Genomic DNA, 27495 nt, shown 5'->3' on the forward strand with positions numbered 1-27495 from the left:
GCCTTTGGATAGAGGGTGTGGGAACCTAGAGGCGAAGTTTGGGCATTTTGCGTTGTCCACTGTGGCGAACAGATCTATTTGTAGGAATCCTCATTTTTGAAAGAATGGAAGGAGAATTTGGAAATGAAGTTACCACTCATGTATTTGTTGCCTCCTCCTGCTGAGGTCGGCAATTAGATTGTTCACTCCTGTGAGGTGTTCCGTCAGAAGATGAATTTTGTGATGGATTGCCCAATGCCAAGTGGTCTAAGACAGGTGTGACAGTTGAAGAGGATGTGCATGTGTTGTTGTCTGCGTGGACTAGGACAACTTTGGCTGTGAGGTGAGACTGAAAGGCTTTCAATGCTAGAAATACTGCTAGAAGTTCTAGATAGTTGATGTGAGGACATTTGTGCTCGTCATCCCAGAACCTCTGAAAAGTGTAGATGTGGAGATGGGCACCCCAACCTGTGAGAGATATATCTACTGTTAGCACGATCTGTGGAACAGGGTCGATGAAGTGCCGCCCCTTTGATATGTTTTGTGTGTTCCACCACTGCAGAGAGCGATGGGTGCTGCTGCCTACCAACACTAGATCTGTTAATTGACCCTGTGACTGATTCCACTGACATGCTGAGCATTCTTGTAGGGGACGCATGAGTAGTCTTGCATGAGGCACTATTAAGATGCATGATGCCATCATTTCTAGCAGTTGCATGAACGTTTTGGCTGGTAGATATTGGTTGACCTGAAACTATAATAACAGTTTCAATATTTTGAATACTGGCTGTATTGGGAGAGGCTAGACCTGTGTGAGTATTGAGAGTAGCTCCCAGATAGGACTGCATTTGTGAAGACTGAAGATGAGGCTTTTGCGTATTGACCGTAAAACCCGATTGGTGGAGTATGTCTAACGTAGTCTGAGTGTGTTACAAGCTCTATTGGTGTGTGCTTGCTTTGACGAACCAATCGTCTAGATATGGGAAGACTTGAAGCTGTTGTGTTCTGAGGTGAGCTGTTACAACTGCTAGGCATTTTGTGAACACTATGGGTGCAGTAGCTACTCTAAACGGGAGTACTTTGAACTGATAGTGTTTTCCAGCTAACACAAATCGGAGATATTTGCGATAAGCTGGGTGGATTGGAATGTGAAAGTATGAGTCTTAAGTCTAGCGTGGACATAAAATCGCCTTGCTGTAGAAGTGGACGCACTTGCTGAAGTTTTACGATATGGAAATGTTCTGATAGTATGTACCGGTTTAACTCTCTTAGATCCAAAATCCGTCTTAAAGAAACGTCCTTTTTGGGGATTAGAACGTATAGAGAGTAAATCCCTAAACCTTGGTACTGTAATGGAACTGGTTCTATAGCCACCCCTTGTCAATAGAGATTGCACTTTTATTTGAGTAGCTGTAGGGCCCAGGCATAACCCCAATATCCCATGCGCCGCGAAGCTAGATCTGACGTCGCAGAAATCCTTGAACAATTGGAATATCAAGGAGTAATAGAAACATGTGTGTCACCCATGAATAATCCTCTTTTCACTGTAACCAAACCTGATTGGTCGTACCGCCTAGTTTTGGATTACAGGCATTTGAACTCTCATTGTCGGACCTGCGCGGTCCAAAACATCCACAGTTCTGCCCTCGTTGATAGTCTCGTGAGAAACAGGTTTAAGACCACACTTGACATCTCCAATGGCTTTTATAGCCATAACCTGTCCTCTATTAGCAGTCAGTGGACAGCCTTTACTTCTGGCGGCAAACAGAAACAGTTTAAAAGATTAGCCATGTACTACAAAAACAGCCAAGGTGTCTTTGCCGGACGTGTAGTCTCTGTTTGACCCTGGTGCGTACATCGTATGTTGATGATATCTATATCACAGACGACAAACTATGGCAACATCAGTGTCGCGTTGACCGCATCATTGTTATGTTTGCGGACTTCGGTTACAAATTCAACTTTGCAAAATCACACATTGCAGAGAATACAGTGTTGTTTTTGGGCTATGAACTCAACAACGAAGGTCGAGGTTTAGCACCTCACTTCCTGGAGAAGTGCGCATTTTTGCGTGCTCCAACAACTCTGACAAAAACTACAATCTTTGCTGTTTTTTTTTAAATTTCGGCCGTACTTACATTCCCGATTATGCCCAGCGTATCAAGCTGCTATATGCCTTGGTACAACCAACTTTTTCCAAATTGAGCTGGCTTCCAGGACACTCAGCTATCCAGCAATCTTTGCAGGCTGATCTTCTTGCTTCTAAATACTATCGGATGCATGATAACCACACACACCTGGTGATAAGAATTGTGCCTGGCGCAGTGGGTTTCACGTACTTAACATTCAATGAGGGCGACACAGTCCCTATTGCTTACAAGTCACACTTGTACACTTCGGCTGAAATGCGCTTTTCCACTGCCGAAAACTTTTTGACTGCAGTGCAGATGGCGATTCTGAAAGAAAGAGCGCTGTCGCAAGGGAAACGCATGTTGGTTGTCACACCGTATCCTGCCCTAGAGGCAGTAATGAAAGCCAGAGTACCATATTCCACGTTGGATACAATGGGCCACTTCTTTGACATCTCCGGATGTCACTTACATCTTTGATGCCTCACTGCAGACTCAGGAGTACTTGCAGTATGAATTTGTTCATCCAGCTCCTCTGTCCTTGCGCCCGCTTGAGGATTACCATTGTATCATTTACACTGATGGTTCCGCGCAATAAGCATGCTTATTCGGCGGCCTGCGCAATAGTGGCTGGTACTTTCGTGAATGGTGAATTTAAGTCTGATGTCGTGAACACGCAGACATTAAGTGATTGTACCGCCCAGTTGGCAGAGGTTCGTGCTCTGGTGCTTGCACTGGAGTTTGCTGATCCTCGAGTGACTACTCTTATAGTGAGTGACTCTTTTTATTGTGTTCAGTCATACAACGAAAATGTATTCTTTTGGTCTCAAAATGAGTATCGTGATTCCAGAGGTAGCACAATCAAGCATAAAATGCTGTGGGTTAGAGTCGCAGAACTTAAACATCTGCCGATTGTGAATGTAATTCATACTCTTGGGCACCAGCGTGTAGGTGTTAATGGTGTTGGCAACAGTTTCGCGGACGAAGCAGCGAAAACAGCAGTGGCAACATATCTAGTAGCAGCAGTTACAAGATTCAAAAGTAAGATTGATGATGACATCTTGGCAGCAATTGCTGCGACAGAGAAGGGTGATAATTATCCTTGGGGTTTCCCTCCTAAATACTCTTATCATTTAAGTCCTGATAAAGATCCCTGTATGAGAATTAACGACTTTGGTGACAGATTGATTCCCAACGCGGACTGCAGACTTTCCTTGATAACAGCCGCTCACGAAGGTATGGCTTCTGCCCATGTCGGCTTTTCTGCGACTATCTTACAACAACGTTACTGGTGGCGCAGATTGTATAAACAGACTCGTGCTTATGTCCTTAATTGTGACATTTGCCAGCAGATTAAACCTTCGACTGCTGCACGTCCATCTCAAACACAGTTGTACATATCTAATAAACCACTTGGGTGCGTTTATTTAGATCACTGCGGTCCTTTCTCCTCTGATACTGCGTATAAGTACATCTTAGTTGCAGTGGATTCGTGCACACGTTTTCTATGGGTCTGGCCACAACGGAGTGCTGATGCTCGAACTGTCATCAGGGATTTGCGTATCTTTGTGGGAATTTTTGCATGTGGTACACTTCATTCTGACTAGGGTCCAGCGTTCGCCTCTAAGGTGTGCAAGGATGGCACGAGATCTTTGGGGGTCCAAGTCCAATTTTCGTCTCCATACCGGCCCGAGGGCAATAGCGTTGTGGAACGAATGAACCGTGACTTAAAGCAATCCCTGACAGCTAGGGTTTTAGGTCCTGGACGGAACTGGACAGCCTATTTGTATAGCGTTCAACGTGCACTTAATAATCTCCCTAGATGGTCTCTGGGTGGGCGGACCCCACACAAAATGCTCTTTGGCATAAAGATGTTTGTCCCGGACCTTGATGGTCTAGACATGGCGGCGTCGGCCGCACCCTTTGACGTAGATTATCATTCTGCTGTATTACAGAATCTACAAGAGACCCGAGACAGTATTGCAAAGGAACACTTGCCCTCCACAACTGATGCTGCACTTCAGATTCCGGTAGTTGGCTGGCTACCTCGAGTTGGTGACCTGGTCCGTGAGAAGGTGGAGAACAAGAAGGAGTTCGGCCCCTCTTATCGTGCTCCAGTTCCAGTGCTTGGCGTGCAGGGTACAAGAACAGTAATTTTACCTCCACTTCCTGGTCGCAAGTATAACAGGTACATCTCCATTGACAATGTTAAACTGCAACGAGTGACTGATTCTTCTTAGTATGACTCCAGCGGTCTCTTGTACAGCAATGCAGAGAAGGAATATGCTACTTACCAGTATGCATCTGTTCTTGGCATGTAGAGCTGCAGATCTACACACTTGTGCATAGATCGCCATCTGATGTTGGGCCCGGATGTTTGCAGTTTGTTTTTCCTCTTGGAAAGTCTTTGGAAGTCACGAGGTCGGTGACTCCTCCTTTGGATCGTATTGTGCATGGGCTTCGGCTCCATCCTCAGATTGTTTTTCGCCAGCAGGGAAAGATGGAGCGTAGTATTAACAGTGAAGATGCCCATGTGTGTGTTATCTAAATAAGATAAACTGGAACAGATACAGGTAGCCGGGGAGGCGGGTGGGCGTGTGTAGATCTGCAGCTCTACATGCCAAGAACAGATGCATACTGGTAAGTAGCATATTCCGTTCGAGGCATATGAGCTGCAGATTACACACTTGTGCATAGATTATATAGCAGTACCCACCGTTAGCGGCGACCACCCGTATCTGTTGCAGTGGTTTGAAATAATGTTTTGAGTACAGCCTGGCCCACACCAGCTTGTTGCTTAGTTTGCACATCTACACAATAGTGTTTGGTGAAAGTGTGCGGTGTTGACCATGTAGCTGCTTTGCAGATATCATCTAATGGGATGTTTCCTAGAAAAGCCATTGATGCCCCTATTTTACGTGTAGAATGGGCTGTAGGGGGAACGGAGAGCGTTTGTTTTGCTTTGTGGTAGCAAATCTGAATGCATTTGACAATCCTCCTAGCTATCCCCGACTTGGAGATGGGGTTGCCCTTGTGTGGTGGAGAGAAAGAGACAAACGGTTGTTTGGTCTTACGGAAAGGTTGTGTTCTCTGGATGTAGTAGAGTAAGGCTCGTTTGACATCTAGTGTGTGGAGAGCTCTTTCTGCAACAGTTTGTGGTTGCAAGAAGAATACTGGTAGTTCTACAGATTGGTTTAGGTGAAAAGGAGAAATGACTTTAGGGAGGAATTTTGGGTTGGTACGGAGAACAACTTTGTTATGGTGCATTTGCAGAAACGGTTCTTGAATGGTAAATGCTTGTATCTCACTGACCCTTCTGAGGGAAGTGATGGCTACGAGAAAAGCGGTTTTCCAGGTTAAAAATTGGAGTTCACATTTGTGCAATGGTTCGAAGGGAGGCCCCATTAGTCTGGTGAGAACGATATTTAGGTTCCACACAGGTGAGGGTGGCACTCTGGAGGGAATTATTCTTTTAAGGCCTTCCATGAAGGCTTTAATGGCAGGTTCTCTAAAAAGTGATAGATGTTGCCTGTTTTGTAGGTAAGCTGCTATAGCTGCGAGGTGCAGGCGAATGGACGTATAGGCTAGATTACACCTTTGCAGGTGGAGTAAGTAGCCTATGATGTGTTGAAAGGAGACGTCTAGGGGATTGATGGTGTTGTTGTGACAATAGACAACAAAACGTTTCCACTTGGCGGCGTAGCACGCTCTAGTAGTGGGTCGCCTACCTTCCTAGATGACGTTCATACAGTCAGGGAGAAGATTTAGATAACCGAATTCTAGGACTTCAGGAGCCAGATCGCAAGGTTCAGCTGAGCTGGGTCCGGGTGTCTGATCTCTCCATGGTTCTGGGTTAAGAGGTGTGGAGAGAGGAGTAATTTTTGGTGCGGTACTACAGATAGTTCCAGCAGTGTGGTGTACCACGGTTGTCTGGCCCAAGTTGGAGCTACTAGGATTAGTGTGAGGGAGTGTTGCTGTAGTTTGCGCACCACTAGTGGAATGAGTGGGAGAGGCGGAAAGGCGTACGCAAATCTCCCTGACCAGTTCATCCATATCGCATTTCCTTTGGACAATGGGTGTGGATATCTGGTGGCGAAGCTTGGGCATTTGGTGTTTTCGTGGGTGGCGAAGAGGTCTATCTGTGGATGCCCCCACATCTGAAAGTACGGGTGTAGAACTTGTGGGTGGAGTTCCCACTCGTGGATTTGTTGTGTTTGTCTGCTGAGCAGATCTGCCATAGAGTTTTGGACTCCTGGGACATGCTGAGCTAGGAGAAAGATTTTCTGGGGCATGGCCCATCTCCATATGCTCTGTGCTAGCTGAGAGAGCTGTGGAGAGTGTGTGCTGCCTTGTTTTTGAATATAGTACATGGCTGTCATGTCTGTGCGGATTAGGACTGCCTTGCCTGAAATCTGTGTTTGAAAATATTTTAGGGCTAAGAAGATTGCTAGTAACTCCAGATGGTTGATGTGGAGTAACTTGTGTTGAGATGTCCATGTGCCCTGCACGGTGAGATGTAATAGATGAGCTCCCCAGCCGGAGAGCGATGCATCTGTGGTTAGCACTATCTGGGGAACCGGGGCCAGGAACGGTCGACCGGTGGAAAGGTTTGTGGTGGTCCACCACTGCAGAGAGCGATGGGTGCGACCGTCTACCAACACCAGATCTGTTAATTGACCCTGGGCCTGGTTCCATTGGCGCGCTAAGCACTCTTAGAGAGGACGCATCTGGAGTCTTGCGTGAGGTACTATGAAGATGCAAGAGGCCATCATCCCTATTAGTTGCATAAACACCCGAGCTGGAAGGGAGTGTTGTGCTATGAATTTTGCGCGTAGAGCCTGAATGTTTGCAATCCTGACAGGATTGGGGTAGGCGAGCGCTTTTGAGGTGTTTATAGTGGCACATAGATATTGTTTTATGTGGGATGGTTGTAGATGGGACTTTTCGTGGTTTACCGTGAAGCCTAGCTGGTGAAGAAGCTGGATCGTGGTTTGTGTGTGTTGTACACACTGATTGTATGAACTGGCTTTTATCAACCAGTCTTCTAGGTATGGGAAGACATGAATGTGCTGTCTTCGCAGATGTGCTGCCACCACTGCTAGGCACTTGGTGAATACTCGTGGTGCGGTTGTGACTCCGAACGGGAGCACTTTGAATTGGTAGTGTTGGCCGTCCACTACAAATCTGAGGTACTTCCTGTGAGCGTTGTGCACTGGAATGTGGAAATAAGCGTCTTTTAGGTCTAAAGTTGTGAGGAAGTCGTTTTGGGAAAGTAGCGGAAGTACCTGCTGAAGCATCATCATATGAAAATGGTCTGAGTGTATGTATTTGTTTAGGGACCGAAGGTCTAGGATGGGCCGTAGAGTGTCGTCCCTTTTTGGTATGAGAAAATATAGGGAGTAGACCCCCATATTTTGTTGGTTGGTAGGAACGTGTTCTATTGCCTTTTTGTCTAGGAGGGAGATTACCTCCTGCTTGAGTAGCAGTAGGTGTTCTGGTGACATTGGGCGTTGTCTGGGTGGAATGTTTGGGGGTGTAGATATATTATTTGTGTTACCCATTTGTCCGAGGTGATGGTAGTCCAGACCGGAAGGAAATGTTGGAGTCTGCCCCCGACTGGAGTGGGATGGTCTGGGGGAAGTGGAGGGAAGTCATTGGGTAGGCGTGGTGGCAGAGCGGGAGGTGTTTGTTTTGCCCCTTTAGTAACCCCTTGTAAAGGTGGACTGAGTAGGGGATTTGTATGAAGTGGAAGCGGTGTCTGAGGAGTAGCCTCTGGATGTGCAGCGAAAGGAGCGTCTGGGAGGGTGAGATTGTAAGGCTCCCATGGATTTTGCCGTGTCAGTGTCCTTTTTCATTTTCTCTAGGGCGTCATCCACTTTTGGGCCAAACAAATGTTCCTGGTCAAAGGGATGGTTGAGGATGGAGGCTTGTACCTCCGGTTTAAAACCTGATATCCTTAGCCAGGCATGGCGGTGGAGGAGGAGGACACTAGTATTGATGGCCCTAGAGGCTGTGTCTGCTGCATCTAAGGCACAACGTATGGAGGTATTAGTAATTGTTTTGCCCTTCTGAATTAGCTCATTGGCCCTAGCTTTGTATTTACCAGGGAGATGGTGTAGTATGGCTTCTAACTCGTCATAATGGGCCCTGTCATACCTCGCTAGTAGTGCTTGTGTATTGGCGATACGCCATATATTGGCCGCTTGAGATGCAGTACGCTTGCCTAATGCGTCCAAGAGTTTAGACTCTTTGTCAGGTGGTGGTGCGTCGCCTGACACCTGGGAGTTGGCCCTTTTCCGTGCTGTGGATACTACCAGGGAATCTAGTGGCACTGGCCCTCTGATGTAGGAGGGATCTGTTGGAGCGGCTTTATACTTCTTTTCAATGCGTGGGTTAATGACCCTGGCCCTGACTGGGTCCTTAAAGATCTCCGGCGCATGTTTTATAACACCTTTAAGCATAGGCAATATGGAGGTGGTCCTATGTGTGGTGTCAAATGTATCTAGGAGGAAATCCTCCTCCACTGGGTCGGTATGTAAATCTACCCCGTGGTAGTGTGCCGCCCTTTGCAGTAAATGGTTGAACCCCAAGGAGTCTTCTGGTGGAGAAGGTCTGGAAGGGTAAAGATCGTCTTGTGGGACGTTAGGGATATCAGGGATATTATAATTGTCCCATGGGTCTGGGGATCCTGTGGGAGTGGGGTCCCTTGTAGGTATATCTTGGGGCACATCCCCTATGTCATCATATGGATCCCCTTGATCATCATCATCCGGGGATGGGGTCGGGGAATGATGAGGTGGGGGTGGAGAAGGTGGAGGAGGAGGGGAAGGTGGGGAAGGTAGTCTGAAAGGGGAGGTAGCAGAGTCCTTCCTTTTTGGAGGTGGAGGAGGTTTCTCTAACTGTCTCTTTTTGATAGAGAGCATCAAATATCCAGTTTTGGGAACCTTAGTGAGTGTTTTTTGTAAGGGATCCGGTGCGAATAGCTCTGGAGAGGTTGGTTGGTCCGTCGGCGTCGAAGGCGTCGGGCCGTTGGTTTCTTAGGTTTGTCGTTGCTGGTTCGTTGTTTGGAACCATACTTGGAAAGCTCCGATTGTTTAGTAGGCGCCGAGATGGATTTCGGCTTCGAAGTGTTGGTGGCCTTGTGTGCTCGACCACGAGTGTTTCGGTGTGGGGCTCGGTGTCAAGATGGAGGCCGGTTTCTTTTTCGGTGCCGAAGAGTGTTTATCGGCTCCGACGGTGGGCTGGCTCGAGCCCGAGTCGCCCGAAGGCTTAAATGGCTTCTTTACCGGTCCCGAAGGTGCGGTGTGGGAAGCAGTGTCTTTGGTGTTGCTTAGGCCCGAAGGCGAAGGCATGACCGAAGCCTTTTTCGGTGCCGGCGAGGGTGTGGGGGGGTAGAGTAGTACTCACGACCCTCTGTGCCGGAGTGATGTCCTCCACATCTGAATCGTCTGCTTCGGATGCGCTGACGAGTCCCTCGTCGGTGTGTTGTTCTGGAGTGTCAACGCCTTCCCCGAAGATGTCGTCCGGGATCGCCGTCGAGGAGTGTGCCATGGTTCTTCTGGCTCTCCGGTCCTGAATAGTTTTCTTGGACCGGAAGGATTTACACGCCGGACAGTCTCGAGCCTCGTGTTCAGGGGAGAGGCAGAGATTGCACACCTCGTGGAGATCGGTGTGGGGGAATTTGGACCCACATCGAGGGCACTTTTTAAATGGAGTCCTTTCCATTAGCCAGGACCGGAGCTTGGGTAGGCCCGAAGGCCGCCGTCAACGACTGGAACCGAAGGTGTTGCCGATGAGAGGCACGTTGAGTGGGGAGATCGCGATTGAAACAATACCGCGAATTGGGGTGAGGACTACGCGTCGAACTAGAAGCTGTTCGGAACCGGAGTGCGAAGATTACATCCGAGCCCGATGGCGGAAAAAAACAATCTGAGGATGGAGCCGAAGCCCATGTGCAATACGATCCAAAGGAGGAGTCACCAACCTCGTGACTTCCAAAGACTTTCCAAGAGGAAAAACAAACTGCAAACATCCGGGTCCAACACCAGATGGGGATCTTTGCACAAGTGTGTAATCTGCAGCTCATATGCCTCGAACATTCTGTTTTGGCTCCGGCAAATACCAACAAGCCTGACGTTGCCATTGAGATGCTTACAGTCACTAATCCTTTATTGACTCCACCGGCAGGTGGTCCAGTTGAAGATACTGAGTATACTTACCCCACAGATGTGTTGTTGCCTGGTTTACAATCAAGTGCAGTTGACCAGTCACGTTCTTCATTTGACACTAACTATAACTTTGAACGCCCCATCGAAAAATTTTATTTTTGCGGTTTGGTTTAAAAGGCATTTTTAATTCCCCCATCGACTTACATTTGGCTGGTACCCATAACTATTTTTTTATGTCAATTGGATTTGTGGTTGTATTTTTTCGTCTAGTAAATGGACACTATCTCACCAAAAGATCTACAATTAGATTATTTGATGGAACTTTGGTACCCCACTCCTCATCGCACATCATGAAGAGGGACCAGACTTTTGTAAATATTACTGCCTGGCCTGTATTGGATGGGATTGTATGGGATGCTGTCAAATTTCAAATTCATGGTCCCACAGAGGTGATCAATGTCCCCAATGTACTTGTTGTGAAACCAAACATACGCTCCGATGATTGGGATGTCCAAGCCGTAGAGGTTCTTTTCTCTGATTTGAAATATTATGCTGCTTTTGATGCTGAAGATTTATATTTAGACACAGCAAATTATGGAGAGATGTTTTGCTACCAACACTATGGCAATCAGTTCCTGCATAAAGGTAATACATTTAGAAATATTGTCAATTATACACAATGGGAACATTGTCCAGCACCGATTGAGGGCAGCTCCAGAACTCTAGCGAAAAAATGTACATATTTTACAGATTTCAGTGTATCTGAACCTTAAGCCTTCTATTTTAAAATGTCCGCTGAGCCAGCTTCCAAAGTTAGACTGACCCACACTAAATGATGGTATTCCAAGTCCTTTATGGATGAATTAGCTATAGGGGGCAATGAGCTGTGGAAAGACACCATTGATCTTAAGTCAGTTTGGGGTTCTAAAACTTGGCAGGTACAGAAGCTCTGCGTCGTGCGTGCCTTATCCCAAACCACATGTTGTTTTTGAATTCTATCATTTTTCAGACCACCTGCTTTGGATTGGCTACTTCTAAAAAAGATGAGTTCCCCCTCTATTCCTGATCTGGGCGCTTATCCAAGATGGGATAATCACACAGATCTGTCCCTTGATGCATTGCAGTCATTCATTGCGAATACATCCTTCAACCTTTCAAATTTAAACCCTGAAGCATGGTTAATATGGCAGAAAAGTTCAGATTCCTGTCAACGTCGTTTTCTGGGTCTGTACCACGGCTATACACAAGTTAGGGTGGACCCCCGATTGGAATCCTCCCATTCTGTTACTACCTATTCTGTACTAAAGTTATGTCAAACCTGGCAGCAACATTCCACCTTGGCATCTGTTAAACTTCATTTATCCAAATTGAATGACAAGGTAGCTTTGAATGATTTTGTTATAGGCCCTGTGGGTGGCAGGCCCAAAAGATGGGTGTATGCTGTTTACAACGAAGTTTGGAAATTATCTCAAATTGAAGCTGCTTCTAGATTAAGGTATATTGATCAAGCCAATTTAGAAAAGGTGCTAGCTGTCATCGATAATAGCATTAACACCCTTTCTTCCAGAATTTACACGTTAGATAATATTGTTTCATCTGTTGTGGATATTGTACAGGATGATATGTCTGTTTTATACCATGGTCAAAATCAATTGCGTTCTATAATGCAGTTTGCATGGACTTTACAAACACTGAAGGCTGGGAAAGTTCCCTGGGACTACATGAAGACATCATCTTTATTCCTGCCGTTTAATCTGACTGATAAACAAGAGTTCATGTCCATGAAGGTTGCGACATACTCATTATTGCATATTGAAAAGTTGGAACCTTTACCATTCTCTGTGGCCGAATCGAACTCCGCTGTGTGGCTTATCCATGGATTGATCATTTTACCATTTCCATTGTTTAAGTTCAGTTAATGTATGAAACACTATGCCTTAGGCAGGTATGAACCATTGGGTACCGCTTTCCTGCATGAGGTTTGGCCACTTCCATTTACATACAGGTGCCTGAGAGAGGTTAAAGAGGTTTATTTAAAAGGAGAAGAATGCACTTCCACACCTGATCACTCAGTAGTCTGTAGGAACATCCAATTGCATGGCGCATGCAACGTTCACGCACCAAATTTAGCTTGCATTCTGTACAGACATCCTGTGCCAGCGATAACACCCACTTTCACGTTATTAGCTAACGGTAGTTATTTGCTTTTAAATAATGAAGCATGCTGCGGGATGCTAGTAGGGATTCTGTACATTGTAACTGTGTCACAACGAGTAGTCGGTTGTATGAATGTCCTTTTCCCACCCCGCATGGGAGACTGGATGTATCCATCTGGCCTTCCATACCAAACTTAAAAGCAGAGTTCAACAAGATGAGAAGAATAAGGGCTCTATTGTCTCAAAAAAAAGTCGCCCTGACTTCCTCCCGTGAAACATTTGTCCTTCACGTAGCAAACACCCGCACCGAGGTGCATGCGCTGTTAAATACTTATCTACCCCTTCATTTTGGTGCTCTGATTCACACTATATTCAATGCCTTGTCAACAACTGGCTTGGTGCATTTTTTCAAAGTTGTGGGCTCCGGCCTTGTGACCTCCTTCCAAACAATATTTGGTGTGATACCGGCATTTTTTCATTCTATCTTTTCCAGTGTCTTCGGCGGGCTTCCGTTGATTCTCACCTTGACTGCTGTTGTGCTGCTGTTGGTTTGCTTGCACCGCAATGGCTGCACGATCTGTATCAACCGACAGCCTGCCCCGGCTGCTTCAACTGCGCAACCGGATGCTTGATTACTATGGAACATTACCACTGGCCACTTTGAGCGTAGCCTATGGATTATCCTTCGGGTTCGCATACTTTACTTGCGTGCAACCTGTTTTTCATTGCCTAGATTCTCCATTCGAATGGGCTCTGGATTTGTGCCTGTCGAACACGGCGTCTCCTGCCCCGGATTATGATAGATTAATGAGTCCCTTAGTGGCTCATGAGTTGGACTGTTCTGATATCGGGATTATGGCCTGTGGAGCGGCGCACGGAGTCCTAGGGAATTGGGATATATATGCGGCTGCATATGACTTCTTGGTGAGAAGTTACCTTGAAGAACACGCAAGTTGTCCTCTGATAGAGCTAGAGGCTCCAGTAATCGAAGAACATGTATGTTCATTTACTTTACTTGACTGGATGGCTGACTCTTTTACTGAACATTATAATGACTTCCTCTTGGAGGCAGTTGCAACTTATTGTGCCTACACGTTGATGGTTTAAATTGGCAGTTGTCCATCTTCCGCACGTCCTAATCCAGCTTTTAAATTTTTTCTTTTTTTTACTCCACCTTGGGCTGTGTAACGCCCCTGAGAGACCAGTTAATTTTTTACTTTTTCCCAACAAATTTTTCGAACTTTCACTACCAATTATATGGATTGCCAATATGTGAACTTGGTTCTGTCTCACTCGAACTTGAACTCTGCGTTACTACATAGCTTCCCTATTCTGTTCGTGGTCCGATCAAGGAAGGGTGTTGTGGATACGGGGTTTATGTGCACACATTGCTATGTTAGCATAAGCGTTTTAGAAGCTAAACGCCATCTAGCTACTTTGCTGCTTTTGCACACAACACTACAAGTAGCTGTTATTACAAGTAAAACTGCTTGCTTCCTTTTTCTTCACATGAGAACGGTCTATTGTTCACATCCCTAGACGTCCACCGCGACCTTAGTCTGAACACTGTGTGCAGAAGCCGTCCAGGTCAAATAACAATGTATGCTGTTGAATTCAGGTTGTTCGGCCCACGCTCTAGACACAACACGCACACAGCTGCAAATATCTGAAACTCGGGTGCCTTTAATATTGCATTTGCATGCACGGTTCAGACACTTGGAGAAAACCTTTCCAGACACAGAGAGCAGAGCTGATCCTGTGATGTGATTCACCTAAGCTGATCTTTGAGGTATGGGGTTCCCCATTCAAATCTAGAGATCTTCTATTAGTTTTATAAAACTTGTTTACTAGCCAAGGGAGGTTGGTTCACAAAGTATTATAAGACTTATTTTCCACTATCATTTTTAATATGATTTGTACCTTCATTTTCTATGGTATTTTAACAATGCTGATGGTTTTATTTTTAATCATTTGCCTGCTTATATTAGCCAAAGTACTGCACCTTAGAGCACGTAGTTAAAAATAAACATTTTAAACTTTTCCGTGTCTCTGATTACTCTTGTTGTGGACTGATATGAGAACAATAACGAAAAGGTGTTTCTAATTCCCACCATTACTGAGAGTACTCTAAGTCGCTTGTTCTGGGTTGTCTAATCATTGGTAGCTTCGAGATGATACGGAGAACGAATGAGACACTGATGCTAGTCGGATAGGGGTTCTGGGTACACTACAACTCACTGAGGTCCTGGTTTGCTGTGCATAGTTCTGTGCATGAGCAGAACCCCCGCAACAAACTAGGTCAACTGTTTGATAATGCTGAGATCTCTTTTTTCAAAGCAGGGGTAACATCTGCGATTGGGTACAATTGTTAAATAAAGAAGGAGAATCCCTGGAAGAATCCTGAGCATTCAGGGCCAAGAGAACTTGTCTCAGTGATAGCATTTTGAACTTGTCCTAACAAACAAAAAGGTTCAATCATCTATGGTCCAGAACGGGCCTGAGATTCCACCTCTTCAGTCCTTATTGGAAATTAACAAGAAAAAAGAATAAAATCTTTTGCCCCTTTCTTCCAATGGAAACGCTTCTATGGTCCCACTGTGCAAGAGGGCGAGAACTGCCTCTACGATTGAGATATTTCCCAGAAAGCACTTCTTTGTAGGAGGTTGGTGGCCCTGGGGGGTGATCAGAATGGCAACAGTATAGACCTTGCCGATAGCGTGATTACCATAGCCATGAATTGACCCATTGTATCACCAGAGTCAAGGCCATACTTGAGAATTTCTTAATGTGATTCGGAAAGCTTCTCACAGCCATCCTTGGCAATCCCAATGGTGTACACATACGGTCCGTAGAGCATTGGCGTAAGGCCTAAGCTGCCCAAAAAAAACTTTTGCTCCGTTATGGCAAGCTGTTTACCTTTACAGCAGAGACTAGAACTGCCAAGCTCTCCATAGAAGGCTGCACTGATCAGACAAAATGTAGTAGAGTGTTCTGTCTGCAAACTGCTGGGCTTAAAAAGGATTTATTTTGGGCAACTAATATCAGTTCTATCATCACCTTGTTGAATGGCAGGAAGGAGTTCCAGGGGCACCAAAGACAGCGGCAGGATTTAGGATTAAGGGCTTAAACTATGCCGTCAGTAAAGACAACAGAGACATCTCCGCTGCCCTTGGTAAAACTCACATAAATAAATAATAGATACATAGAGAAGGAGGGCCCAACTGTTATGAAATATCACTTTACGGGGAAGCTGTGTAGAGCCCAGCATCTCTGTGATGAGGAGTAAGAAAGGAAGAAGTTATCAGACTTTGAATCATTTTCCTTGATGAGTCTTGAATAAAGGATGATACCAGAATCGACATCAAAGATAACCTTGGTGCAATCTTTATACGTAATGGGTTCCTTTGGATTAGGGTCGAAGTTAGGCCCTGTGAAAGTATAGAATTGGGTGACATTGGAGTCAGAGTTGCTATAATAAAGGAGGCTGAGGAGGAGTACTTTAAAGGACCGTACCTAGAGGAGAAGTTTGCGGACCTCAAGCAGGATCTTCTAAGAGTCAAAGAGATCATGCAGTCTGTTCGAAAGTTCTCCATGAAGATGGAGAAGATATGGAATCCACACCCTCCACTTGCGAATATTCATTGTAACACACCTGGACTATGCGGGGCTGGGGAAGAAGAATCCTTTTCCTGATCCCCAATTAGTTCCAGATGGATCTCTAAGCCCCTGCCCAACCATCACTACAGAATCTGCAGGTTTCATCCTCAGCTGATGGAAGAAGATATCCACCCTCTTGTAGTCTCATATAGTAGTTCTAGGTCTGTCGCCTTCTCTAACTACGTCAGAAACATCCCCGCTATTTCCCCTGACCCTGACAGGGAACCTAAGGTGAACTCCAGATCGGTTAATAAGGAAAATCTACTCCAAATAAATACTGCTCATACTGAAGAGATTAACACCTCCCCCCACATTAATGCTATGCTGCTCAATTGCAGATCTGCTGTGAAACATGCCGCTGACATTTAGGCACTCATCTTAGCACAAGATCTGGACCTATTGATTCTCACCGAAACATGCTTGGCTCAACAATACCTCCTCCCCGGTTCTGGACATTTTAGTACCGCCTGACTATGTCATTATCCAAGGTGATCGCCTAGGGAATATGGGGGGAGGGGGGCGCGGCACTGCCTGAATTCATCGCTCCAGCCTAACCATCAAGCAATCTCAGAAGGTTCATCCATCTTCCTGTGAACTACTCATGACAGAAATTTGGAATTGAATTATTGAATTGAATTAAAAACTTATATAGCGCAAACCTGCCACCCTACGGGTATCCTGGCGCTTCGATTGAAAGTAGCCACTGTAGCAGGCCTCGTAGCCCTAAGGCAGGGTACATTGTACTACATGTGAGAACATATCTGCAGGAGAAGATATGATCCTGAGCTGTCTAGTCATTTACTAGGTAGTACAAGTGAACAGGGAAGCCATCTTAAGCATATGTACTGGGCACTGGTCATTTTGAGTTCCCCAGCTACATGATGGCTTCGCTGAAAATACTGATGTTTAGTATCAAACACCTTGTCCTAATAAAACTGTAATTATGCCTGTACTAGATTAATTTCGACATGCACCCACAGGGCACCTTAGAGGTGCACCCTGAAACCTTACTAGTGTTTCAGTGTGCGCCACCAAAGACATGTTTCTGATCCACTTCAGGTGGATGCCCAAGCTCTCAGGAGTTCAGGAACAATGCCTGCTCTGACAGGAAGCGTTATCAGCTCCTCCAGCAGGATGGCTAGTGAATATGCATACCAAGGCCAGGCACTTCAAATCCCCTGCCTCTTTTGATGTGCTACACCGGCTTCCCCCAAACCTGGGAGATGCCACCCCCTGCCCTGAGGCCCATTTGGCACCAGGATAGGTGGGAAATTAGCTATGCAAGGATTTACATGTGGCATTAAATTTCCTAAATCTTTTTTTTTTTTTTAATTCTGACAAAATTATTTAGGTTTTCTAGGGCATATATTATAATTAAGGACCTTATGTTTTATTTTGTTATTCACAGACATTCCTCTGAATCATCTATCTTGTGGCTTCCTGATGAAGGCAATCTGCCGAAACACACATAGAAAACCTTAAACAGGATTCAGTCCTTTGACCACAAACCATTACTTTTTTTTTTATCAACTGTACCAACACCCTGCTCTATTATGCTTTTTAAACACAATGAGTGCATACATGTATTGATTTTTTGATATATTAATAATATATCAGAAGAGAAGAGGATGAATGTATAAGAATAAGTATGCTGTTGGTTATATATATTATTTATTTAATGTACTTTTTTTTCCAGTTATAATTATTTTCATTGATATAGTGACATTATTAAAAAAGTTTAAATGATTTTTCTATTTTTGTATTATCATGCTTGATGTGTGTTCTTGATTGTGCCCTTTACCCTATTTTATAAATACTTGCCTGAGATTCTTCTTTGAAAATCTATTGGTATTATACCTGCCTTGGGCTAGTTATCTTGTTGCAGGGGACCCCATCCCTTTTGAGTATATGTTTCTTTTTCCATAGGAAAGCATTAACTCGTAAAAACGCATTAATTTGATATTTTTATTTACCTGCAAAAACTGATAAAATGCAAAGTGCTCAGTGTGTAACGAAGTTCTTGGTGTTAAAATAAATATAAAAATACTTGTTCTTTTTCTAAAATTAGTCTAGAATTTCTTCTTGCGTGTGCCTCATTTATTGACTCTGTGTGTTCAACAAATGATTAACACTACCTTTTAATAAGCCTAAACTGCTCGCACACACTACCACAAAAAAGAGCATTTGGGATTAATAATTTAAACCCTGTAAACCAATAAGGGTCATCTGGACTTCGTAGATAGTAGACCTCATTTCGGTACACTACATAAAAAGCCAGCTTCCAACACCGAATCAGATACCTAATTAAAAAAAACATTGTTTGAAATGCGATAGAAAAAGATCAGTTCAGTTAAATAACGACTGCATGATCTCAAAGATCTTCAGACTGAACAAATATACTTAGTGTTAAAGATATTTTAAATTTGGATTTTACCTGATGACAATGTAGTTGAAGAAGAATTAGACAATGAATCAAGAGAGGTTCCAGACAATGGGTCCCAAGCCAGCAGGTCATTGTTACTTCTGCTGTAATTTAATAAAGAAATATTTCCATGTGATGGACTTCATAATTTAACTATATGTGTACTGTCTTTAAATCGCTGGTTACTGCACTCAGTGCATAACGTCGGAGCATAAACAGAGAGAAAATAAAAATATACTTACCTGAAATGCTGACTCTTTAGGTTCTATTGCTTGTGTACTGTATCAGCATACTGCAAGATTTCAGGATTTTAGGAATGTGCCTGGTGGGACCTCAGTGCTGCAAACAAAGGTGTGTGCAAACAAGACATTTGGAGCAGGAGGTTTCATGCCCTCCACCAAAGGGAAGGATCCCTAATTAAACACTTTCTACACTGCTGGCAGAACGTCCTGGATCGAATAATATTTATTAAGGTTTTCTATGGTACAAGCACCTCCGCTACAACTTTTAGCCAGCGAGTATTTTGTTATTGCCGCAAAAACATAAATTCTACTTGCTTTTACAAACATGGTGCACCCCCAACTGACCTCCTTCCATCCTATTCAGACGTGCCTTTTTTCTGTGTTCGACCTACAACCTTCCAGCTTTAAGCTGCTGACAGCATCCCTCTCTCTCCTCTCCCAACCAAGCCACGCTTAGCCCACCTGAAAAAGGCCGACGGGATCATCCTAAATACTTTGAGAAATGAGCATGTACGTTTCCTTAAGTCCATAGGCAAGGTAAATAAACAATTAAATCCAATCTGTGTCAATACCCATCAACCTCTGCAGTTAGCTTATCCATATTTTAATAGTTACACAATCTGAAGTGGCATTTCCAAATATCTAGGACTTGCATTTTTTCTTAGTGGTTCGCAATCCCCTGCTCCCTCTGCCTGCCCCTCACCAAGTTTGTGCATTGTGTCTTTGTCTTAATGTAATCTGTGATCTGCAAAGGTTATCCTCAATGCCTTATTTGTGAACTGGTGTCCCAATTCCTCCTTTCACGCAATAGACACGGGGACTTTGAGATCAGACTTATGTACAATAGCAATTAATATAGGTCACTGACAAGCTTTTGGTCACGGTCACTGATCAGGACAAAAAGTGTGATTGGTCTAGAGGACCCTGTGTAAACGCTTTGTTGCAGGACCCAATGCATAATACGGCAGTATCTGAACCATTTGATCTTAGGAAGTTGAACTTTGTTCTCAAACGGTTTCATCAAAAAGAACAAGTTACTTACATCTTGCTCTTTCTGGTAGAGAGTCTACTCGCAGAGTCCTCAACTTTTCAACATTCCTCAGGTGTCAGACTGTATTCGGAAAATGTTCAGCAATGCTGCTGTGTGCTAGAAGGTGGCGCACTGCAGCTCCCCACTGATGCAGTTCTGTTCCAGAAATGACGTGTGGGGCCTATATAGGCATCACTTTAGTGTGCTGGCAGTTGCTTTCAAGATTGTCTGCACCCTAACATGCGGGGCACCAAAAGCAAATTGGTAGACAGTGTGCAAATTCCTAGACTTAGGATCTGATTTATGAGTAGATTCCAAACACAGAATCAGTGAAGAATCTGTCACTAAATAGAGTCTGGACCATTAAGCGAGTTACTGAAAGAAAGTAACTTGCTCTTCTGATCGAGAATTCTAGCTGCAGATTCCCCACCTTTTGAATAGATACCAAAGCAGTACCTAATGGGAGGAGGGATGTGGTGGGACTCAAACTAAAAAGCCCTGCAGGACTGAGCAGGCAAAATGCCTTTCTCGGTGGACTTGGCTGTTAACACAATAGTGCTTCGCGAAAATATGGAGGGACGCCCACGTAGCTGCCTGGCGGATGTCTAAGTCAGGGACTACGGTGCCAATACAGTGATAGCAGCTTTGATCCTGGTGAGGTGGACGTGCAGTCCTTATTCAGGCTGCTTATTTGCCAATGAATAGCAGATCTAATTGCAAAGCACCATCCAGTATGAGATGGCATGCTTCTGCATAGCCTTGCCTTTCTTTGCTCCGGCAAACCCCACAAAGAACGGACTGTCCACCGGATTGTCTTTGGAATGATCAACGTAAAAGCTGAGGATTCTTTTGGCGTCCAAATGATGGAGTTACTCCCACACCTCCTTAGAGGGGTGAGGCGGAGCATAAAATGCCAACAGGGTGATGCTGACCGACAGAGAACAGTATCACAACTTTTGGTAGAAAGGATGCCCTAATTCACAGAACCAGCTTATCGCGGAAGAAGGTGGTGTAAGGTGGATGGACACACAAAGCCTGCAGCTTTCTCACGGGCCATGCGGCTAGCAACCAATAAAACAGTTAAGATAGTGAGAAGCTGTGGAGGACAGGTATGGAGTGACTCGAATGGAGGGCATATCAGATAAGTAAGGAAAGAATTGAGGTCCCATTTTGTCTCCTCAAACGTAGAATGGGAAACATATGCTGCAGCCCTTTCCAAGGAGAAAATTACAACTAGTGATTTAGACAAGGGCTGATCATGCAACCGTAAGATGGCTGAAAGATAACCCTTATCTGTGCCCAAAGCAAGGCCTTGCCGAGCAAGCAACAGAACAAATAATAAAACATCACCCAGTTTGGTCTTGGAGTGGTCAATCTGGTGAGTGCCGCACCAAACTATAAATTTGTAACAACAACAGGCGTATAAACATTTCATCAAGGGACAACTGGCTAACTCCAAAGGAAGGTCGAAGGTGTTCAGCAGTCGACACTTAATCTCCATGCAGGAAGGTTGACGTTGCATAAGTCGGGATAGAGAACCCAACCTTTCTGCTGAGACAGAAGATCATCCTGGAGGGGCAGCCTCATTGTAGGACAGATGCTCAAGCCCAGGATCTCTGGATACCATGCTCTCCGTGCTAAGTCCAGACCCACTTGGATGACTTAGGCCCAGTAGGTCCTAATCTTCTTGAGGACTCAGGACAGGAGTGGTATTGGCAGAAAGGCATACAAAAGTCCTGAGGTCCACTTGAGGTGGAACATGTCTCCAAGCAAGAGATGCCTTGGAAACTCCAAAGCGCAGAAATGCTGACATTGCGCGAACTTAGCAGTTGCAAACAGATCAAGCCATGGCTCTCCACATTTGAGGAAGAGACCTTGAACCAGCTCCGGGGGTAACTGCCACTCATGATCTGCTAGGAGCAGACGCCAGAGTTGGTCCGCCCTTGAGTTCAATGAGCCCAGCAGGTGATCTGCCACCAGGAAGATTCTCTAGCGGTCCAGCCAGATCCAGAAGCAAAAGGCCTGCTGGCACAGGGCGTGTGACTCCACGCCCCCTTAATTGTTGCAGTACCACATGTCAGTGGTGTTGTCAGTTAACTTCTGTACCAGCATCCCCTTGATGGATGGCAGGACGGCTCTTGGGACCAAGCAGATGACCCTCTGCTCCAGAAGGCTGAAATGGAGCCGGGACTCAGCCGCAAAACAAGGGCCTCTGATTTCCACCTCCCCCAGGTTGCTCCAGCCCAGAAGTGAAGCATTGGTTACCACTGTAGCTCCGATTAACTGTAGATGTTCTTGGTGATCCGGCCAGATCCAACTATATATAGCAATATCATCCAGGTAGGGTGATGAATATCACTGGTGATGTTGTAGTAGGGTGTTCATGAGTCTCTGGAAGGTGGTCGGAGCACCATGGAGGCCAAACAGCAAGACAGTGAACTGGTATAGGTCGTCAGGGGTTGCAAAGGCTGTTTTTTCTTAGTCAGTGGATTTCAAGGGGACATGCCAATAGCCTTTCGTTGGTTCAATAGTTGTGGTGTAATGCGCATCTCCTAGCTTCTCCATTAATTCATCGACCCTAGGTAAGGGATAACCATCTAGCTTGGAGATCCTATTGATGGCCCTAAAGTCAATACAAAAGCGTATGCTTCAGTCAGGTTCCAGTACAAGCACGATTGGGGAACACCAATTACTGATAGAAGTAATTATGACCCCCCCCCCACCCCATCTCCAGCATTTGTTCTAATTCAGCCTGAAGAGCCAGTCGACGGGCTGCAGGGACACAGTGGGGTTGTTGTTTAATAACAAACCCGCATGGGTAGGAATAGAACGTACCCTGAGGGTGGTTCTCCCAGCTACATCAGAGAAAATGTCTAAAAATGGCATAAGGACATTAAGCCGGCTCTTCCTTTCCTTGTCAGAGAGCACTGTTGAGGTCCCGTATGCCCTATGGTATGCCTTCATTTTAGTGTTTGATGTAAGTAAAAGAACCAGGACCCAATCCCCAACAACGTATTCCCTGGCCAAAAGAAATGTTGTAGGATGGCCTGGCTGGTCTTTTCCATACCACAATGGCAAGCCATTAAAGGGAGTGTGCAAAAAATAGGACTTGATGTCTGAATCCAAGCGGCACCAAAAGCTGGGGTTCCTTGTCTATCTTACCAACATGGTAAAGCCCTCCTTTTTTTAAATAATAAACTGTGGGTAGACAAGATTAGGAGTGTTTTGAGAGTCCTAAGAGCTTTGCCAGGCATTCTGTAGAGTACTATCATTCAGCTGGGCCACCCTAAAACGTTTGTCCAATACCCAGGTTTCAGGAGTAAGAAGAGCATCTTGAGGAGGGGTTTCAACAACCACTCAAGTTTCTACCTTATGTCCTTCTCCAGGTGAATCACTCGTTACTTTGAGGTTATTCTGTAACAAGTCAAGAAAATAGGGGTTATCTGTCCCAAAGATGATTCTTTCAGGAAGAGAGGGAAGCACCTCAACTGTACTTTCCAGCCCCATTTTTCGGTTAGGGTTAATCGTGCTAGAGGTTAGGATTTGGTATCCCCAAATCATCTTTGACCACAGACTGTCTGCACGCAGAATCTAACAGAGTAGTTACCCACATACAATTAAGAAGCAGACTCACATAGTATATAGGACCCGTCTCCTTGGTGTAAAGGACTAACCTAGGGGCATAGCTGATATCCATAGGTTCCTCTTCTCCATTCTATATCTTCTTACAAAATGCGCGATTTGCCCCACTCCACACACTCATAACATTGAGGCCCTGGGGTTTGCAATACGGTCTGAACGCCCCACCTTGATTTTTGGGTGGCTCCTGGGCTGTTTTATAGGGCTTTTTCTCAAACTTATGTCCCCTTAACAGCAGGGGTTTCTTTATTTCTCATAATACGATGGGGCTCAGCAGGATTGAGCTCTAGCAAAGGTAGTGGCCATCTCTACAGCTTATTCTCGAGATAAACCTGCATGCTGCCTCAACCATTTTGAGTATGGAAGGGTATTGCTTCAAGATACAGCTCAAGATTAATTTTGTCCAGGATTTCTTCTGTAGTGGATTCAAGAGGTTTTTGCCACCTATCGTCAGTGTCCTTCATTTTATAGAACAACATTTTGGGAGTGTCACTTGGCGCTCCTCTCTCTTTGCGAAATTAAATTTTAAGGGTTTCATCTTCAACCCCAAACAATCCATGTTAAACTTTTTTATGTTATCTTAAGCGGAAGTCCTATCCCTTTTGGCGATCTAGTATGCCGCCTGGGCTTCACCAGTCAACAATGGGGCAAGATAAAAAGGCCAATGGTCTACCGGCCATGTGCTGGCTCAGGCAGCGTGTTCAAAATTAAGAACGAATGCCACCGGGTCTTGGTCTCATCATATTTCTGTAAAGGTATCATGGCACCTGGCAAAGCATGTCCTCTTCCTTGCACTATCCCAGCAGCCCGTTGTACCTGTCCTTCTGACATTTTGGTCATATTTTCGCCTTGGGACCTGATAGTGTCCGTAAATACGGTGCAGTGGATCCCATCTTGCGTCATATTTTTCTAAAGGGCCCATTCCAACTTGCTTAGGCACTCCTTCAGTTGATGTATAATGTTTTCCATCTTACTTCAGACTGGCTTATGCCCGCATTCTCCATCACTTTTCATGAATCAGGCAACTGTCAGTGTGCGAAGCATATATTTAGAGTGAGGCAGGGCTTGGTTGTAGTATACTTGATTTATTATAAGGAACTTTGTCACAGATTGTTTTCGAGAACAACAATGTGCTTTTCTGTTCACTCTTCCAGATCTCGGGTCAGGAGTCCTCCTGTCAGTATCCTTGGGGTAAAGGAGAGCAAAGTAGGTAAGTTACCTATTCTATTATTATTTGTATTACCTCCACCATGTGTTCCCTGGTGCAAACACAAACAGGAGTGCAGAGGTTAGGGGAATTTAGTGCTCCGAATCACTCGTGCTGTAAAGAAAAACGTCTTTCCATATCTTCTCCTTTTACAGAGTGCCCAGAGTGGTTGTGGTTAGGGTGGTACACGTGGTTCGCCCTGCTTTTTAGTTGTAGAGGAGCCCCATGAGGTTCACTCCCTCCAAACCCAACCCCAAGCACCTGCTCTAGCAAAGCAAAGTGCGGCTGGGACTGCTGACACACCAGCGGGTCACTCCTTTATTGTCATCAGCTTCCTCCCCTGGCTTGGAACTGATGGTTCTTCCTCGTCAGATAAGCCCGGAGGCTCCATCTGCTGGTACCTGTGCGACAGTTGGTTTCTCACCTTCCTTTAACAGTGTGGCGTTTCCTTGAGAAGTGTGTCTTCTTGTTGTTCCTCTCATGCCAGTTGCCCATCTTCCGGGTTACTTTGTACAGTCAAATTGGAGTCCCACCCCTTCTTCTGTGACGTACGGTTTAAAGGTAAAGGATTCACTTCTGGCCTGTGAAAAGATGACAAAAGCATTTCTTAGTGTGTGAACAGAAGGGGAGGGCCATGGCACAGTGTCGTACAATTCCTCCTCCAAGACACAGGAAGATTGTTTGCTGAAGTCTCTGTTTTTCAGGAGAAACAACTAGGCTACTGGCATTCAGGTATGGTTCACACCTGAATAATGAGGGGGTAGTAAGTTATCCACCTCCTCCTCATCATCATCATCATTGTCATCATGTGCAATATTTGGAGAACTTGAACCGTGTCTAAATCCGAGCCTCCATTAGTACTGGTGTAGAGGAAGACGCTGGGAGTGATAAATGGGTTGGAGGCCACACTTTGCTTATCTCATCGACAAGAGCCTAGAGTGAGCTAACATCAACTCCAGATGAGAAATGGGTGTCTGGACCAAATGCGGAGTAGGTGCGGCTGTAGTCTGCATCTGTGCCTAAGGGATTGGATCTGGCAAACCCTTTGACGGCAGAGTGGAGGGATGTTCCAGAGCCATTAAGGAGCAGGGAGGAAGCCCAACGGGGTCAGTCACCACTGGGGAGGGATCACCAGCAAAATGCGAATTTGGGTGAATCAGGGAGCATTTGTCACACAACTTCAAGTCATGACCAGAACCTCGACACCACAGGTAAAACGGTGTGCGTATTGGTGACTGACATCTGCTTCCTGCAGTTGTGCCACAGCTTAAGAACTGTAGTCTTGAGGGGAGACATTTCCCTTGTCACACTGTTGAGATTCCTAATAACTGTTTAGGGGTCAGTTCAACCAACACCATTAGGAGCGGAGCTTTTGATTCGTGTAAAAGGTTGAGTGAAGAAAGGATCTTACACTAACATGCAAGGATGGAGCCTATATGCGACTCAACACCCTCACTTCCAGAAGTGGAACAAGACTGATGCTATCTTTAGGCAGGCAGGAACAACTGCTTGAGAAAAAATATGGATATACCGTGGCACCTGGCATTATTCAAAAGGTGAGGAATCTGCAGTTCAAACTATCTATCAGAATGAACAAATATAGGTTGCTAACAACAGATTTGAGTCAACCATGACTTCCAAATTTCATACTGCCTTGGCTGGCATGGGTGACAAAACAATGGAGCTTAGCAAACTTCTACGGTAACATAGCTTGACTCGTTTTTGTGGGCATTATCTCCATCTTGGAGAGGTCCGTTCAAGACTCAAATGAGCACACCTGCATATCAGTTCCACAGTAGGAGAACATACTAGTGGGAGAGTTAATTCCTCCATGCAGTAAATCCTACAGAATCTGGATCCACCTGCATACATGAGGAGGAAAAACACACTTCATGCCTCAGACATGCCAATGATGTTATTCCGAGGGTGAACATGGGGGCATGTGATGAACCTCCAGACACTTCCAAAGTACAGGCTTATTTGCTGATGTACACAGAATTTTAATGCTTGTGATCTATTCGTCAAAAAGAACTGAATCTCTTTTAAAGCAGAGACACCAATATGCACTTCGGGCAAGAAGTGGGTGAAGGCTTACTTGTCGCTTTTGTTGAATGCCACTGATTGATCTAATATAATCAGGGTACGGACACCATCGCTATTCACTATTATAAGAAGTTAATCAATGGCGACAACCATTAATTTTGATTCCAATCCTGGTTAAAATCTAGCATTGAGGGGGCCCAACAAAGAGTCCACTCAGTATGTTTTGACAGTTACAGAAGCAAAAAGACGGATATAAAAAAAATTCAGGATCTGTCTTTTACAGATTCTCAGTCTGTAAAAGACAGACTAGTAAAATGTGTGCATTTGTAATGTACCCTTTCTAAACGACTTTTCTTGTGCCATCACATCTCTTCTTTATTGGGCTTTATTAGGCCTGGCATCAGCAAGTACAGCTGGAAGCTGATGGAGGAATAACTGATAAAGAACCATAGCCTCACTCTAAGCATACGTACTGTTCTGGTATACTAAGCCTTGAACAATGAACCAATCAAAAACAAATACACCTTCATACTTTATGATACTGGATAAAAACTGTATTGAATCCATATTCACCCCATAGCTCTTCATTAAACGAATTAAATTAAAGATAAGTTAAACACTACTGAGGGACTGGCAATGCCTGATATGGAAATATCAAACCTAGCATGAAGCCCAAAACATTGCACTGTAACTTCATGGGTTAAGTGAGGTGAAGTGGTCTACAACCATATGAGACCCCCTCATGCTCCAAACTAGTCTTTTATTAGTAAAAATAATTATAACTGCCAAGGTTCTCTCCTATTCCAACTCCTTTTTACGATAG

General features: G+C 44.9%; 1 protein-coding gene across 3 annotated transcripts in view; it reads right to left on the reverse strand.

Moving 5' to 3' along the window:
• Window positions 1–27495, reverse strand: part of FCHO2 (FCH and mu domain containing endocytic adaptor 2) — a 1031922-nt gene that overhangs the window by 296686 nt on the left and 707741 nt on the right. For all 3 annotated transcript variants that reach the window (XM_085632343.1, XM_085632342.1, XM_085632344.1), the window contains one exon: window positions 18524–18615. In XM_085632343.1, the coding sequence (XP_085488469.1) occupies window positions 18524–18615 (92 nt within the window). The remainder of the gene's footprint in view (window positions 1–18523; window positions 18616–27495) is intronic.

Source organism: Triturus cristatus, chromosome 2_1 (genome assembly GCF_964204655.1).
Source record: "Triturus cristatus chromosome 2_1, aTriCri1.1, whole genome shotgun sequence".
NCBI classification, from domain to species: Eukaryota; Metazoa; Chordata; class Amphibia; order Caudata; family Salamandridae; genus Triturus; species Triturus cristatus.